Here is a 12,342-nt window from a genome sequence, read left to right as displayed (position 1 = left end):
ATGAGCTTTGGCTCCAGACAGGTGAGGAGTGAGTGCACTGAATCACTCTGTGGGTCTAAAGGAAAGGGTCTGCACAGAACACTTTGGTTTTAGGGTTCAACAGCCATGTTACTTCCATACCCGTGAATAAAGATTCAAATCCATGAACCTATGGTTGTGAAGGCAAGGCTGCCCCCTAGTGGTTTGAAATCAGGCAGAAATTCAAAAGTCAACTGTAAAATTCACAAAAAAGACAGACAATTGTAATCATTTTTCATCAACTCTTTATTAAAGATTGAATCATCTTTAACTTCTCTTTTTACAGTATTTTAATAACATTGATAAAGACAAACAAAGCACTACATAAAGGAATGAACAAGGACAGGAACAATGAAGAACAGGAAAGAAAAGCATTAAAATGTACACAATTTACAAATGAGCTTAACCCCTCTGGACTTTGCAGACATATGTGTGTGTGTGTATATGACTGCCTTTAGGTACTATGGTTACCGCGTTGGTGTGACGTTTAGTTCCTCCCACCGGAAGATGTCTGGACGACGCTTGATGACGCTACTTAAAGTGGACCTATCATGCTATATTTAAATGATATATTGTAGGGCCCATGGATGTATAATAAGAACTGGATACAGCGTGGGAGGCGGGGCCTCATTCATTCCTATGAGAGTTGCTCATTCGCGCATGATGATAAAATGGCCCAACTTTTGAGAGAGCGAAACGTCACAGATTACCCGGCATGCCTGAGAAGTACCCGTATGTGCGCTCATAGCGCATGCGCAACTTTAACCATGCCCCCCAAAATGCTCGTTCACATCAAGCACGTCAATTTGCGTACACGTAACAGCACCGCACGTTCATGACAGCATGGTAATGTTTGTTATGATAGATTTGATATTAACGAGGCGGCAGTTAGCAGCTAGCGGTTAGCTAGTAATTATGCTAATTTACACATCAATCGTTATGTACTTTTATATTACGCTGTAACAGGATCTAGTGATATCCAAGCAACAGAGCTTCATTTAGCATGAAAGAATTATTGCACTGTATATATATATATATATATATATATATATATATACACACAGTGCAATAAGCTTCTTAGTGCAATAAGAAGCTACAGGGACGTTAATCTACGTCGGTAATATTAACTTTATTTAATACAACATTTACGGTACAAGATTTAATCATACAGCCCATGTAGTATAATATGTTATAAATGATGAATTACAGCAAACATGTGCAATATATCCATTATTACAGCTCCGTGGGCTGGCAGTAAGGCGATATGGGTCCGTTCTTATTGTGCATCCATGGGTAAAGATAAACGCATGTAGTGCTGAACACGTAACATGAACGTGCCGGGCGGCGCGGTCCCGTGGGTTAGATGCGCGTTCATAATGCAGAGGGAAATAACTCTCAGAATAACGTTATTAGCACATTTTACAACTTGAGGAACGAATGTTTTTAATAAGGGCTATACAAGTGTTCATACTGGGTAGTTTATTTAGTTTAAAAAAAATTATCCAACGATTTACAGACCACTCTTTCCCCATGTAAGTCAATGGGAAAAAGTGTTTCCGGGCCTGGCAACCAAAAGGAAGTGTAGTACCGCCGTTTGGCCAGCACGAATATTTTCATCAGAGTCCGGCGCACTTCCTGGGGGCTTGGTAGGGCCATACCTATATAAGGTATATTTATACTTTTCTGTTTTCAAAATACCAAACAGATCATGCATTTTAGCCATGCCTCATTTCGCTCTATTTGCTGTTCTCCAGCACTGTTTTTGCACGGGGCTGATTCTGTGAGCTGCAGCTGACCACGCCCCCCTGCAGGAGAGGGGAGCCGTGCTCTGAAGTCAGAAGAGGGGGAGAAAAATAGATCTCCGTCCTCCGTGTTTTATGATATTATTATAGGCCTATAGAGTCGTTATTCATTTGTTTTAAAGCTCAATAAATAACAAAGAAGACCTTTGACCGGCACTTTTCTAATTTTGTCTGGAAGATTTCAACTTTAACGGACATCTTGACCGGCGACAGAAACTGAAACTCTGCCGCACGGTCCCCTTGTTCCTTGGAAGAGGCGGAGAGGTGGGTGTTTGTCATCTGCTGGTGGACTAACCGGAGAGAATTACAGTGCTTGCCTCGACGGGGAGGGATTGCATTGAATTAAAGCAGCAGGAGCAAACGCTTGCCTCGGGGAGGGAGAAAAAAAGCCACAGCAGAGAATAAACAGAAGGGTAACCATGGTAACCATGCGCGGGAACTCTTCTTCGCTGCTTTTGTGGCAGACTACAGCGCCACTTACAGGCCTGGCATATGTACTACAGCGTCTCCAGAGCTTTCGAGCGGCACATTCCCCTGATAGGTGGAGAGTTGGCCCAATAGCCGTAGCGCCACTTTCCTGACGTCAGTAAAGTGTTCAAATCTGGATACGTTTTTATCAGATCCGTTGCAGCCCCTTTTTTAGAGATTTGGGTATGGAGGAAAATAGAGAGGGTAGAGTTTTCTGACACTTGGTGAGTTCCCTGGAACACCGGGGACACATATTCATGTATAAAAGACGTAGAAAAGTGCATTTTGCATGATAGGTCCCCTTTAAGCTGCAACGCTGCTGTCATTCGAAGCGCTGGATATGTGCCAGGACGCCACGCTACTCTCTAAAATGTTTGTGTATGTTCTGTGACGGCGTTGAATTTGTGCTAGACGCCTCACTATTTTCACCTTAAGTGCCCATATTGTTCTGTGACTGTGATAATCTGTGTACTTATATTATAAATAGATAGCTCCTTGGTTAAAGAGCCTATACTTTTGTTTATATCATTTTTATTTTGAGTTTATTATTAAAATCAACCTCTTACCAAGAATATCTGGTTTCGTGTTGCTTCCCTTTTACCCTAAACGAGCTTGGGACGTAACATGTATATTCAAAAGTCAACTGTAAAATTCACAAAAAAAATACAGACAATTGTAATAATTTTCATCAACTCTATATTAAAGATTAAATCACTAACTTCTCTTTTTACAGTATTTTAATAACATTGACAAAGACAAACAAAGCACTACATAAAGGAATGAACAAGGACAGGAACAATGAAGAACAGGAAAGAAAAGCATTAAAATGTACACAATTTACAAATGAGCTCAACCCCTCTGGACTTTGCAGATGAGCTCATCACAAAGTTTGGTGAGCTCTTCTGCCTCTTTTTCCTACAAAAAAATTAAAGGGAACAATTAATAGAATATTTGATATTTAATAGATTTATAAACAAATAACCGCCATGTAATGTTGTCCTCTTCTCTCACCTTCTGGTCCAGGCTCTTCTCCAGCGACTGCACCTTCAGCTGCTCCATCCTCAGCTGGGCTTGGAGGGCAGATGTCTCAGAATTGTTCTTGGACCGAACCTCATTAATCTCCCCGTTTGCTCTGAAGGACAACAGGTGTCAGTTAAACGCTGCAAGTCTTGCATTTGACACTTCCAACAGAGTGCAGTGAGGTTTCTTACTGGCCAATCTTCTCCTCAGCGTGGGTTTTAAGGGTCTTGTACCGCTGCTCCTCCTTTCTGATCCTTTCAAGATAGTCCCGAGCACAGGCTTTCAGAGTCTCTTCATTCTGCAGGAGGGCCACAGGAAACATGTTACCAATCATACGGCCACTGCTATTTCTTTAAACTACATCATGCAATTTGTGGATTATATCCGGGCAAGTGTTGTTTTCTAACCTTTTTGAAGCCCTCAATAACATCCTTGTACTTGTCCAGTCTCTTGAAAAGGTCGGAGCACGATCTCTCCATGGTGTTCAGATCACTGGAGACCTGCTCCTTTTCGATGTGAGCCGCAGTGCGCTTCGTCTGGGCCACCTCCCTCTCTTTCTCTTGATCAACTGAAAACAAGAGTTAAAAGCTCTTATGACACCGAAAAGACTTGAGACTGAGGCACGTACATTACATATATTAACTTACGCAGCATTTTAGCAATCATGAGCTCAAACTCTGCATTTATTTTCCTGTAAAAAAAATAAAAATGTTGTCAAATTTCCTTTAAAAACGAAATAAATATTTTTTTTATGTTAAACAGACTCAAAACGAGCCTACCTCATTTCTTGGCCATCGTCAAGTATCGTTTTATATTTTGCACTCCATTGATCCTCTGTGTCCTTTGCCTATTTGAAAGTAAGAACATTATTGTTATTTATTAATAGTAAGAGATTACGTATAAAATGTTTCAAATCAAGAGGCGACTTTTAATGTACATTTATAGAAACCTGCATGTTTGAGTAATACAATTTCAAGTTTATACAAAACAACCATTTTTTTTTTAAAAAACATTTATTTGGGAGCTTAAATCCTAGCAAATGTGGTTTATAATAATGTCCCTAATGGCGGAATCACAACAAAAATAAAGTATAAAGTATTATCCCTCTTTTTTTGAAAATGTATCAGTAAATGATGAAAAACCCTGTAAATCGAACAATCACTTACAATTACCTGTTACACATTTCTCCATTTAGCTTGTGTTGAATCCAGAATGCTCTGGTTGAATCAGATTTCTCTAAACTACTCTGGGGATTGTTTGGATAACCACTGAAACCATAATATAGTCACGTGATTTTTGTCTTTACAAATGGTTTTGTATTCACAAAGACACAAACAAAATGGACTTCAAACAGAAAACCTCTTCCTGACTGTTATTTGTCAAATGAACAAACACTGAGCAGGACATACTTGTGCCTGGACTCTGGCGATGGCGGCGTCCATGTCCTGCTGACTGTACCTCAGCACTTCAATAATGGCCTCCTCTGTGTTCTCTGGCTGAGGGAAAGGAGGGACGAGGTCTGCAAGGATTGGGGAAGCCTAGACGACAGTTCCAGTGTGAATAAATCAGGTTAGGCGAAGCATTGAATGTCATTTCCACACTTATTTTAAGAAACATTGCCATGCAGTCAGTGGTGGAATTGTTACAGTGACTCACAGGATCAAACAGTTGGAAATCATCCCTTTGTGCTCTGCTTGCATACTTTTCTGGCATCTGAGAAGTTTCAAGCCTGAGTTTGGGAGAAAAAAACAAAACAGCCTTACTTGTCAAGTGGTCAAAGTGGTTACATTTCAGACAAATCTCATTTTGTTGAAGATGTCAAAAGCGGAACAAATTCAGCTCTAACGTTCAGTGACAGCTGTAGTCGGAGTGAGTGGAAACAGAAGTACGTCATACCGTGAAACAAAGGCGACGGGGCGAGGCACGGGGTCCTGAGCCACGGGGGCTGCACACTTCTTGGGGCTCTCTCTCATCAGGGGGTCGAATTTAAGGTACAAGGATTGTTTCCTCAATGCAGATTCCTTGAACTGTTGACAAAAGAAACATTTAAGTTTAATTTATGTCATGCACTGACAATCAACAAAAGGTAGTCAGTCAGGACAGGATACGCAAAGTGAGTACTTACACTGTGGGACCCAAACTGTTCCAGGTAATCCATTTGTCCATCAAAGTCATTGGCCATGACTAAAGATATAGATGATAGTTACCGTCAAATAAGGATTACATTTATGTACATCATGCTTCACAAATAAGGACATTACCTGTGTTTTTCACCAACATAACTTATCACAAACATACTAAAAGTCAAGTGAGGGTAAAAGAAACATTTGGGATGTTTGTGGAAACTGGACAAAATAAAGTCTAATGTTTACTTACACATGGTTCCAGGAACAAACTCCTCATTGAATTCTGGCTGGGCGGCCTGCGTCTTCTGCTCAGGTTGACACAGACCAAAGAAGTCAGGAAGACTCTCAGTGGGTTGCTGAACTTCCTGTTGAACTTCGAGTAGAAATCCGAAGTCATGATCAGGAGCCGCCTTGTCTTTAGCATCCTGTCATTTCATAAAAATAAAAATGTATGTCTTTGAAAAAAAGATTCAAACAAGGGAATGTAAAATGGATAAAGATTGTATCAAACTGCATTACATATCTTTCTGCTTCAGGGATGATTTCTGCAGCCGTGACACTCTCTCCAGCGCTACAGAGAGAAAAGCATACAAACGTAGTGAAATAAAGTTCTACTAGCAAGTGAAGTTTCTGCTTCAAATAAATGATAAATACACTCAGATAAAGAAGGAAAACATACCATTCGGATGACAATGCTTCCTTCTCCGCTGGCACGTCCACTTTCTCTGGAATCAAATGTTCCATGATCACAGGGTCAGATAGCACAGGTTCAGCGTTCTTGCTACACTGTGGAGAGTTGGTCATCATGCTTGCTTTTGTGCCAAAGGGATTGAAGTTTGGGTCATCAAACTTGGCCATGTCAAATGAGTAAGACCCTTTGGAGAGTGGAACATCACCGCTGGCATCAGGCTTCACTGGAGCTTCTTTAGGTGGTTTCACGGCACATTCTGGCTTTCCCTCTTTAGGTTTGACACCAGATGGCCTTTTGCCAAATTTCATGGGTGGTGGTTTACGCTTGACCTCACTGCCATCGTCAAAATTGAACTCAAGTTTGACTGCTCTTTCCTGGGTATGGGCATCAGCTGGCTGGGACGTGGATTCAGCAGCTGGAGTTTCAGCAGCTGGAGTTTCGGCAGCTGGTGTTTCGGCAGCATTAGTTGTGATTGGGGCCGCTGCAGCTATTGGTGTCATCTCAGGTTGAACATCTTGAGCTTCTGTGGATTCATTTCCCTTCATCTCAGGTTGAACATCTTGAGCTTCTGTGGATTCATTTCCCTTCATCTCAGGTTGAACATCTTGAGCTTCTGTGGATTCATTTCCCTTCATCTCAGGTTGAACATCTCGAGCTTCTGTGGATTCATTTCCCTTCATCTCAGGTTGAACATCTCGAGCTTCTGTGGATTCATTTCCCTTCATCTCAGGTTGAACATCTCGAGCTTCTGTGGATTCATTTCCCTTCATCTCTTCAACTGGTGGGTTTGCTTCTGCCACCTTGCTCCCAATGAAAGGGGAATTTGGAATTTTTGAGCCACCTGTTTGGAAAGGATTGACCTCATCAAGGTTGTCAAAATCAAAAGAATAAGAACCCTTCGTTGGCAGTGGAGCATCTTCCACAAAACTGCCTGAAGAATAGTCTTGAGTGACATTTAGAGACGGTTGTTTTTCATCAGGCGTGGCAGTGCAGGAATCTTGTTCTTCCATGGCAGTGACCTTTAACACGGTGACCACGCTGCTCTCTGCGGAGCTGATGTTGGAGGGGGTGTCAACCAGGGAGCAATCCACAGATGGGGCGAAGGGAAGCGTATCATCTAGAGCAGATTCTATTTTGGTGGGCTGCTCTGCGATATTCTCGGTTTCTGTGTTTGGAGACTCTGTGGGAGGGTTATCAACAGCAGACGTCACGGGGGAGAGGACCATCTTAACAGAACCCTGAAATGGATTGAAAGCATCGAGGTTTTCAAAGTCCAGCTGATAGCCTCCTTTGCTTTGTATGGGCATGTCATCGTCAGGATAGGATGATACTTCTGTGGAAAATTCAAGAGGATTATCATTTTTGCAGCCTTTAGAGACATTCAGGGAAAATAACGTTATGATGTGTGATGATTTACCTTGTTTGGGTTCATCATGTAAAGAACTATAAAGGCAAGTTTATAAAGACAGAACAGACTTGGTTACTTAAATGCAACACACATTTATCTGGAAGAATATCACGGTATCAGAAATGTTACTTACTTTAGTGGACCCAAAGTTAAGGACTCGATTGCTTTGGTACACTCATCCACACTTGACATCTTAAGAGACTTGGATGGAGAAGATACGATTCTTTTAGTCGCAGGGTCTCTTCTTGGAGTCTGAAAACAAACCTACACACAAGTAATTTGATTAGGATCGTAGATAAATCCTAGACACAAAATCATATTCAGAAAAGATGAACAGTGGTCAGAAGCTATCATCACAGTCCTGCATAAAGAGGGAAAAGACCCCCTACAGTGCACTAGTTATCGCCTCATAAGTCTTTTATGCGTTGATTACAAAATACTAAACTTCATTTTACTCTTTATAAAAACACCCCTAACTTCTATTCCAGCCCTTATGCAGTGCTTGTCCAAATATGGGACAATTTCGGGATACAAATTAAATCAGAGGCAATGATGATAACGGGGCATTGGCCCACACAATTAAACAAGGATGTTTCTTACCGCTGGTCCAAGCAGGGGTTTAGATATCTAGGGATTACCCTTACTCACCACCCTATGCATTTATTTGAGGCTAACTATAATACATTAATAAAGCAAATAAAGAATGACATGATACGTTGGGAAATTCTCCCCCTCTCGCTATTCGGAAGGGTAGAGACTGTAAGAATGAAGCTACTTCCTCGATTACTCTTCCTATTTCAATCCCTCCCCGTGGGAATTCCAGCCTCCATTTTCAACATGTTAAATAGACGTATCTCTAAGTTTATTTGGCAGAATAAGAGACCCAGAGTAAGACTTAAAACTCTTTTCCTACCAAAAGAGGCCTGCCAAATTTAAAATATTATTATTGGGCTGCTCAGTTAACGGCAATAGTGGCCTGGATTAGAAAGGACGAGGAAACAGGATGGGCACAGATAGAGCAGAGTGCAACTAAGGGTGTGTCGTTATCAGTTTTGCCTTATATTGATATCAAATCCGTCAATAAAGTTAAGATTGAGAACGAATGGATAAAGCATACCCTAAAGTTGTGGACGGCAGTTAAAAAAATGTTCAGGAGCCCAGAATCAATATCAAGAGCCATGCCAATTTTAGGCAATATAGAGTTTCCTCCATCTGTAAGGGATGGAGGATTTAAAAGATGGGCCGATAAAGGTCTCATCACAATTAACCAAATGTTTGATGGAACAGATGTCAAATCCTTCTCCCAACTTCAAGATCAATATGGGCTCCCGTCAAATGATTTGTATAGGTACTTCCAGATCCGGAAAGAGAAGCAGTCTGAACAAATCCAAACATTATAGAAGAATATTTTATTAGTATTGCAGAAAAATGCTTCCCAAATAAGAAACATGTCTCACTTATATAAGAGGCTTATGGCAGACGACTCCCAAAATACCTGGAATGTTTGAAATAAATGGGAATTAGAACTAAACATTATAATCGAGGATGCTGTCTGGGAAGGATGCTGTCTGGGAAGGCAGCCATAAAGGAATGAATAGTCAGTTATGGAAAGAGTTTGATTGGAAGCTGAAAATCAGATTTTTTAAATTTCTAAATATGTACAAGGACCATCGGTCGCATTATGTTGGAGGAAATGCGGAAAAATAGGGGATCATACACACATCTTTTGGGATTGCCCAGTAATTGAAGGATTTTGGAAATCTGTTAAAGAAGAGATTAAAAACATCCTGGAAATGACTGTTCCTCTGGAGCCTATGTTGTTCTTGCTCGGAGCTATACCTACAGACACTTACGATTCAGACCAGAGGTACATATTACGGATACTATTGTTAATTGCCAAAAAGATTATAACTGAACTGGAAAAATGCAAAACCTCCGACAATCATTCAGTGGATGCACAGACTTAAACAAGTCTACACGATGGAAAAAATGACGGCGAGCCTGCAGATAAAAATGGACTCTTTTACCCAAAGATGGAACTGTGTTAAAAGACACTGGATTTGCTTTATTTAATTCCTTACTATACTTTGCTTTATCATGTAACCATCTGTCATTTTAATGAAAACGACCTATGTCAGGATATGTCTTGTCTTGTTAAAATGAAAATAAACAGTTCAAAAAAAAGAAAAGATGAACAGGAAAGTAATAAATGGCCATTTTCACATATTTGTATCTAACAATGTTAGTACACTTAAAACGGTCCTTTAGCTTTGACAACCAACAAACACAAGTGCTTTTCATTTGATCACAATCTGTTTAAAGTTGTGTAGAGCTATGCTGTAAATACATTGGGGCATTCAATTGTTATATGGTCAAGGTAACTAATAAAACAAATTCAGACAAATAGTTTTACAAGCAGGCGTCAAACCCCCATCTATCACTTCAGGTTAAGATCTAATTGTGTACATAATTTCTCCCCTGGCGTCATAAAAACAGTGTGTTAAAAGAATCAAGATAAAATGGGGACAGGACATTTAGGATAAAAGCGAGCTGGTTCTGTACCTTAGCCGCCTTTGGCACCGTCTTGCTGGGCAGGTTCTCTGTCTGTCGCAGGATGGAGGGCCTCCCAGTGGGCTGATCCAGAGCAAATATGTCGTTAATTGAGCTGTTCTGCTTTCCTCCAGGGCAGACCCCACGATTCTCATCATTCACAGCAACAGAACTCATCCTGTAATAGCAGAGGGACAAATTGTAAGTTATGGGGCCAGGAGTGATCTGATGAAACTCTGAGGGCAGCGTCATCATGAAAGCTGCAACCCCTTGATAAGACATTTTTGGTTGTAGAGTTTACTGATGCATGTTAAAAGGATCTGCACCAAGAAAGATTATATAAAGTTAGTATTGGTATTATACACTAAATATCACTAAAAAGTGAAAATGTAACAACAAATGATAACATGAAAAATGTGTGGATCACAGCACTGCAATTAAATAGTATGTCCACCAGAGAGCACTAACAAGTTAATTGAACTATAAAAAGTGCAGTTCAGCATATCCACATGACCTAATTTCAAAATGAATGTAATTTATAAATCAGCATCGAAAATAAATTATGGAATTGTTCCGCTTTTAAAGGCCAAGAGAATTAATTCTGGTTATAAGACTTAAAAAAACGAGGGGAATGACTTTGACTCACTGAAACATTTTAAGTTAATTTGGTTAGTAGTTTTCAACTGACTTTGGACATTGATCATTTCAATAACTATGTGGTGCTTTGTCAGCTTTAAACAATCTTCAAAATGTTGCTATAAAAGACACATTTTACACGCAAGTTATTATTAGTGAATTACGTCTTTGTCTTTTTCTGGACCTGCTGCCAACATTAACATCCGTCAGATATGGTGCTACTCAACGTTGACAACTTATTGTCTATAATGTCCAACAACAGTAGAATATAATAAAATAACTACTGCTGGTTTCATTAACGGCAACCGACAAACATTTAGCTAGAGAACTGCCATAATTTGATTAAATACACCGTACACGAAGATATCTAACGTAAGCGTTGACAGTAAAAATAGCAACAAAAGCTGTGTAAGCTAAGCTAATGTTAACTGTTAACGTAAAGTTATACTTGAGGAGTTATACTCTAATGATAAAACTAAACAGTTAATGTAAAGCGGAGGAAAACGTAGGACTACACAACAGAGCAGGTAGTAAGATACTATTATCACAATATATTCAGCACGTACCTTCAAAACAGTTGCAGTTGGCCGAAATCACAACGTCTTTCGTCAACGCATGAAAATGACTGGTGTCGTTTTGAAAACCCCTCTCCTTCAATGGGCGAGAACCGTTTGGATTTTAAAGCTAAATGTACCAATACAATTGCCAGAATCAGTAAAAGGAAACGCACTTCCTGGTTATGTAGCCAATCGCGCTGAAGAGCGGATATGATGTAGACGACGGCTGCGCCCAATGGGAGAACCGCAGGGATAGACGGATAGACATGGCAAGATAATTGTTATGGCAACTAAAAACTCAAACAAAACGGACTAATGGAGAAAATGTAAAAGTTATCGACCTTCTCTTCAAAGCTGGCTTCTTAATGCTAGCTGCTCTTCGAAATGCACTAATGGTTGATGTATTTAGTTACAGTGAATATAACCCAAACAGTACACAAAGGCACGTCTTCACATTGACAAAGCAATACACCTACAGGCTATAAGCTCACATCCCTGTTGAATATATAAACATGCCTGCATGACTGACTGATGCTTTGTGCGCCATAAAAAAGCACTGAAAGCAAAGTGTCAAGAGAGGGAGGATTTATCTTATTTCCTTTATAAATAAAGGCAATATACTGATCCTGATGAAGGTTAAAGTCCCCAAAATGTCCCAAACTAATTTGAATCTAATAGACAAAACAAGAAATGTTAAACTGTCAATTTAAGGTTTATTTAATACATTTCATTTTCGCCTGCATGTTTTACTTGAAATAGCATACTCATGGTGATATAATTGTTGTTGTTGTTGTTGTGCTCCTTGTAAGTCATTATATTTGTGGGGACAGTACGACCAGCAAAAGAGACAGTTCATTTAAATGATTACCCCTTATTCTGATGTTTGTATCCTTCGAAAAGCAAAATAAAGCCATGATGTTACACTCTGCTACAACAGATGGCGGTATGCACCTGTCATGCTTGAGTGTGGCCCTCCAAGAAGAAGAAGAAGAAGAAGAATTGCATGTCAACCGCTTCTGAAAACCAACGAAGAAGAAGTGGAGGCAGATCTGCCCGCCAATTTCGA

At 40.1% G+C, this 12,342-nt stretch overlaps 1 protein-coding gene across 4 annotated transcripts; it reads right to left on the bottom strand.

Moving 5' to 3' along the window:
• Nucleotides 1-246: 246 nt before the first annotated feature.
• Nucleotides 247-11,372, bottom strand: tacc3 (transforming, acidic coiled-coil containing protein 3). 4 transcript variants are annotated; one of them, XM_034124934.1, is made up of 18 exons: nucleotides 11,286-11,372; nucleotides 10,096-10,261; nucleotides 7,667-7,797; nucleotides 7,543-7,568; nucleotides 6,114-7,458; nucleotides 5,954-6,005; nucleotides 5,685-5,859; nucleotides 5,434-5,492; nucleotides 5,205-5,335; nucleotides 4,965-5,037; nucleotides 4,718-4,846; nucleotides 4,088-4,155; nucleotides 3,956-3,999; nucleotides 3,716-3,876; nucleotides 3,500-3,606; nucleotides 3,300-3,420; nucleotides 3,126-3,203; nucleotides 247-408 (listed from the first exon to the last, which is right to left on the bottom strand). In XM_034124934.1, the coding sequence occupies exons 2-17, from the start codon at nucleotides 10,258-10,260 to the stop codon at nucleotides 3,138-3,140; spliced, it is 2,853 nt and encodes a 950-aa protein (XP_033980825.1). In that variant the 5' UTR covers nucleotide 10,261; nucleotides 11,286-11,372; the 3' UTR covers nucleotides 247-408; nucleotides 3,126-3,137. The 4 variants fall into 4 exon arrangements, with proteins under 4 accessions (XP_033980825.1, XP_033980828.1, XP_033980837.1 ...); XM_034124937.1 differs by lacking the exon at nucleotides 247-408 and having other exon boundaries at nucleotides 3,011-3,203; nucleotides 6,114-6,850; nucleotides 6,896-7,458; XM_034124946.1 differs by lacking the exon at nucleotides 247-408 and having other exon boundaries at nucleotides 3,011-3,203; nucleotides 6,114-6,805; nucleotides 6,896-7,458.
• Between the last annotated feature and the right edge of the window lie 970 nt (nucleotides 11,373-12,342).

The sequence above is a fragment of the Trematomus bernacchii genome, unplaced genomic scaffold, assembly GCF_902827165.1.
Source record: "Trematomus bernacchii unplaced genomic scaffold, fTreBer1.1, whole genome shotgun sequence".
NCBI classification, from domain to species: domain Eukaryota; kingdom Metazoa; phylum Chordata; class Actinopteri; order Perciformes; family Nototheniidae; genus Trematomus; species Trematomus bernacchii.
Note: the sequence above shows the minus strand (reverse complement) of the source record. Positions and strands in the feature narration are given on the sequence as shown.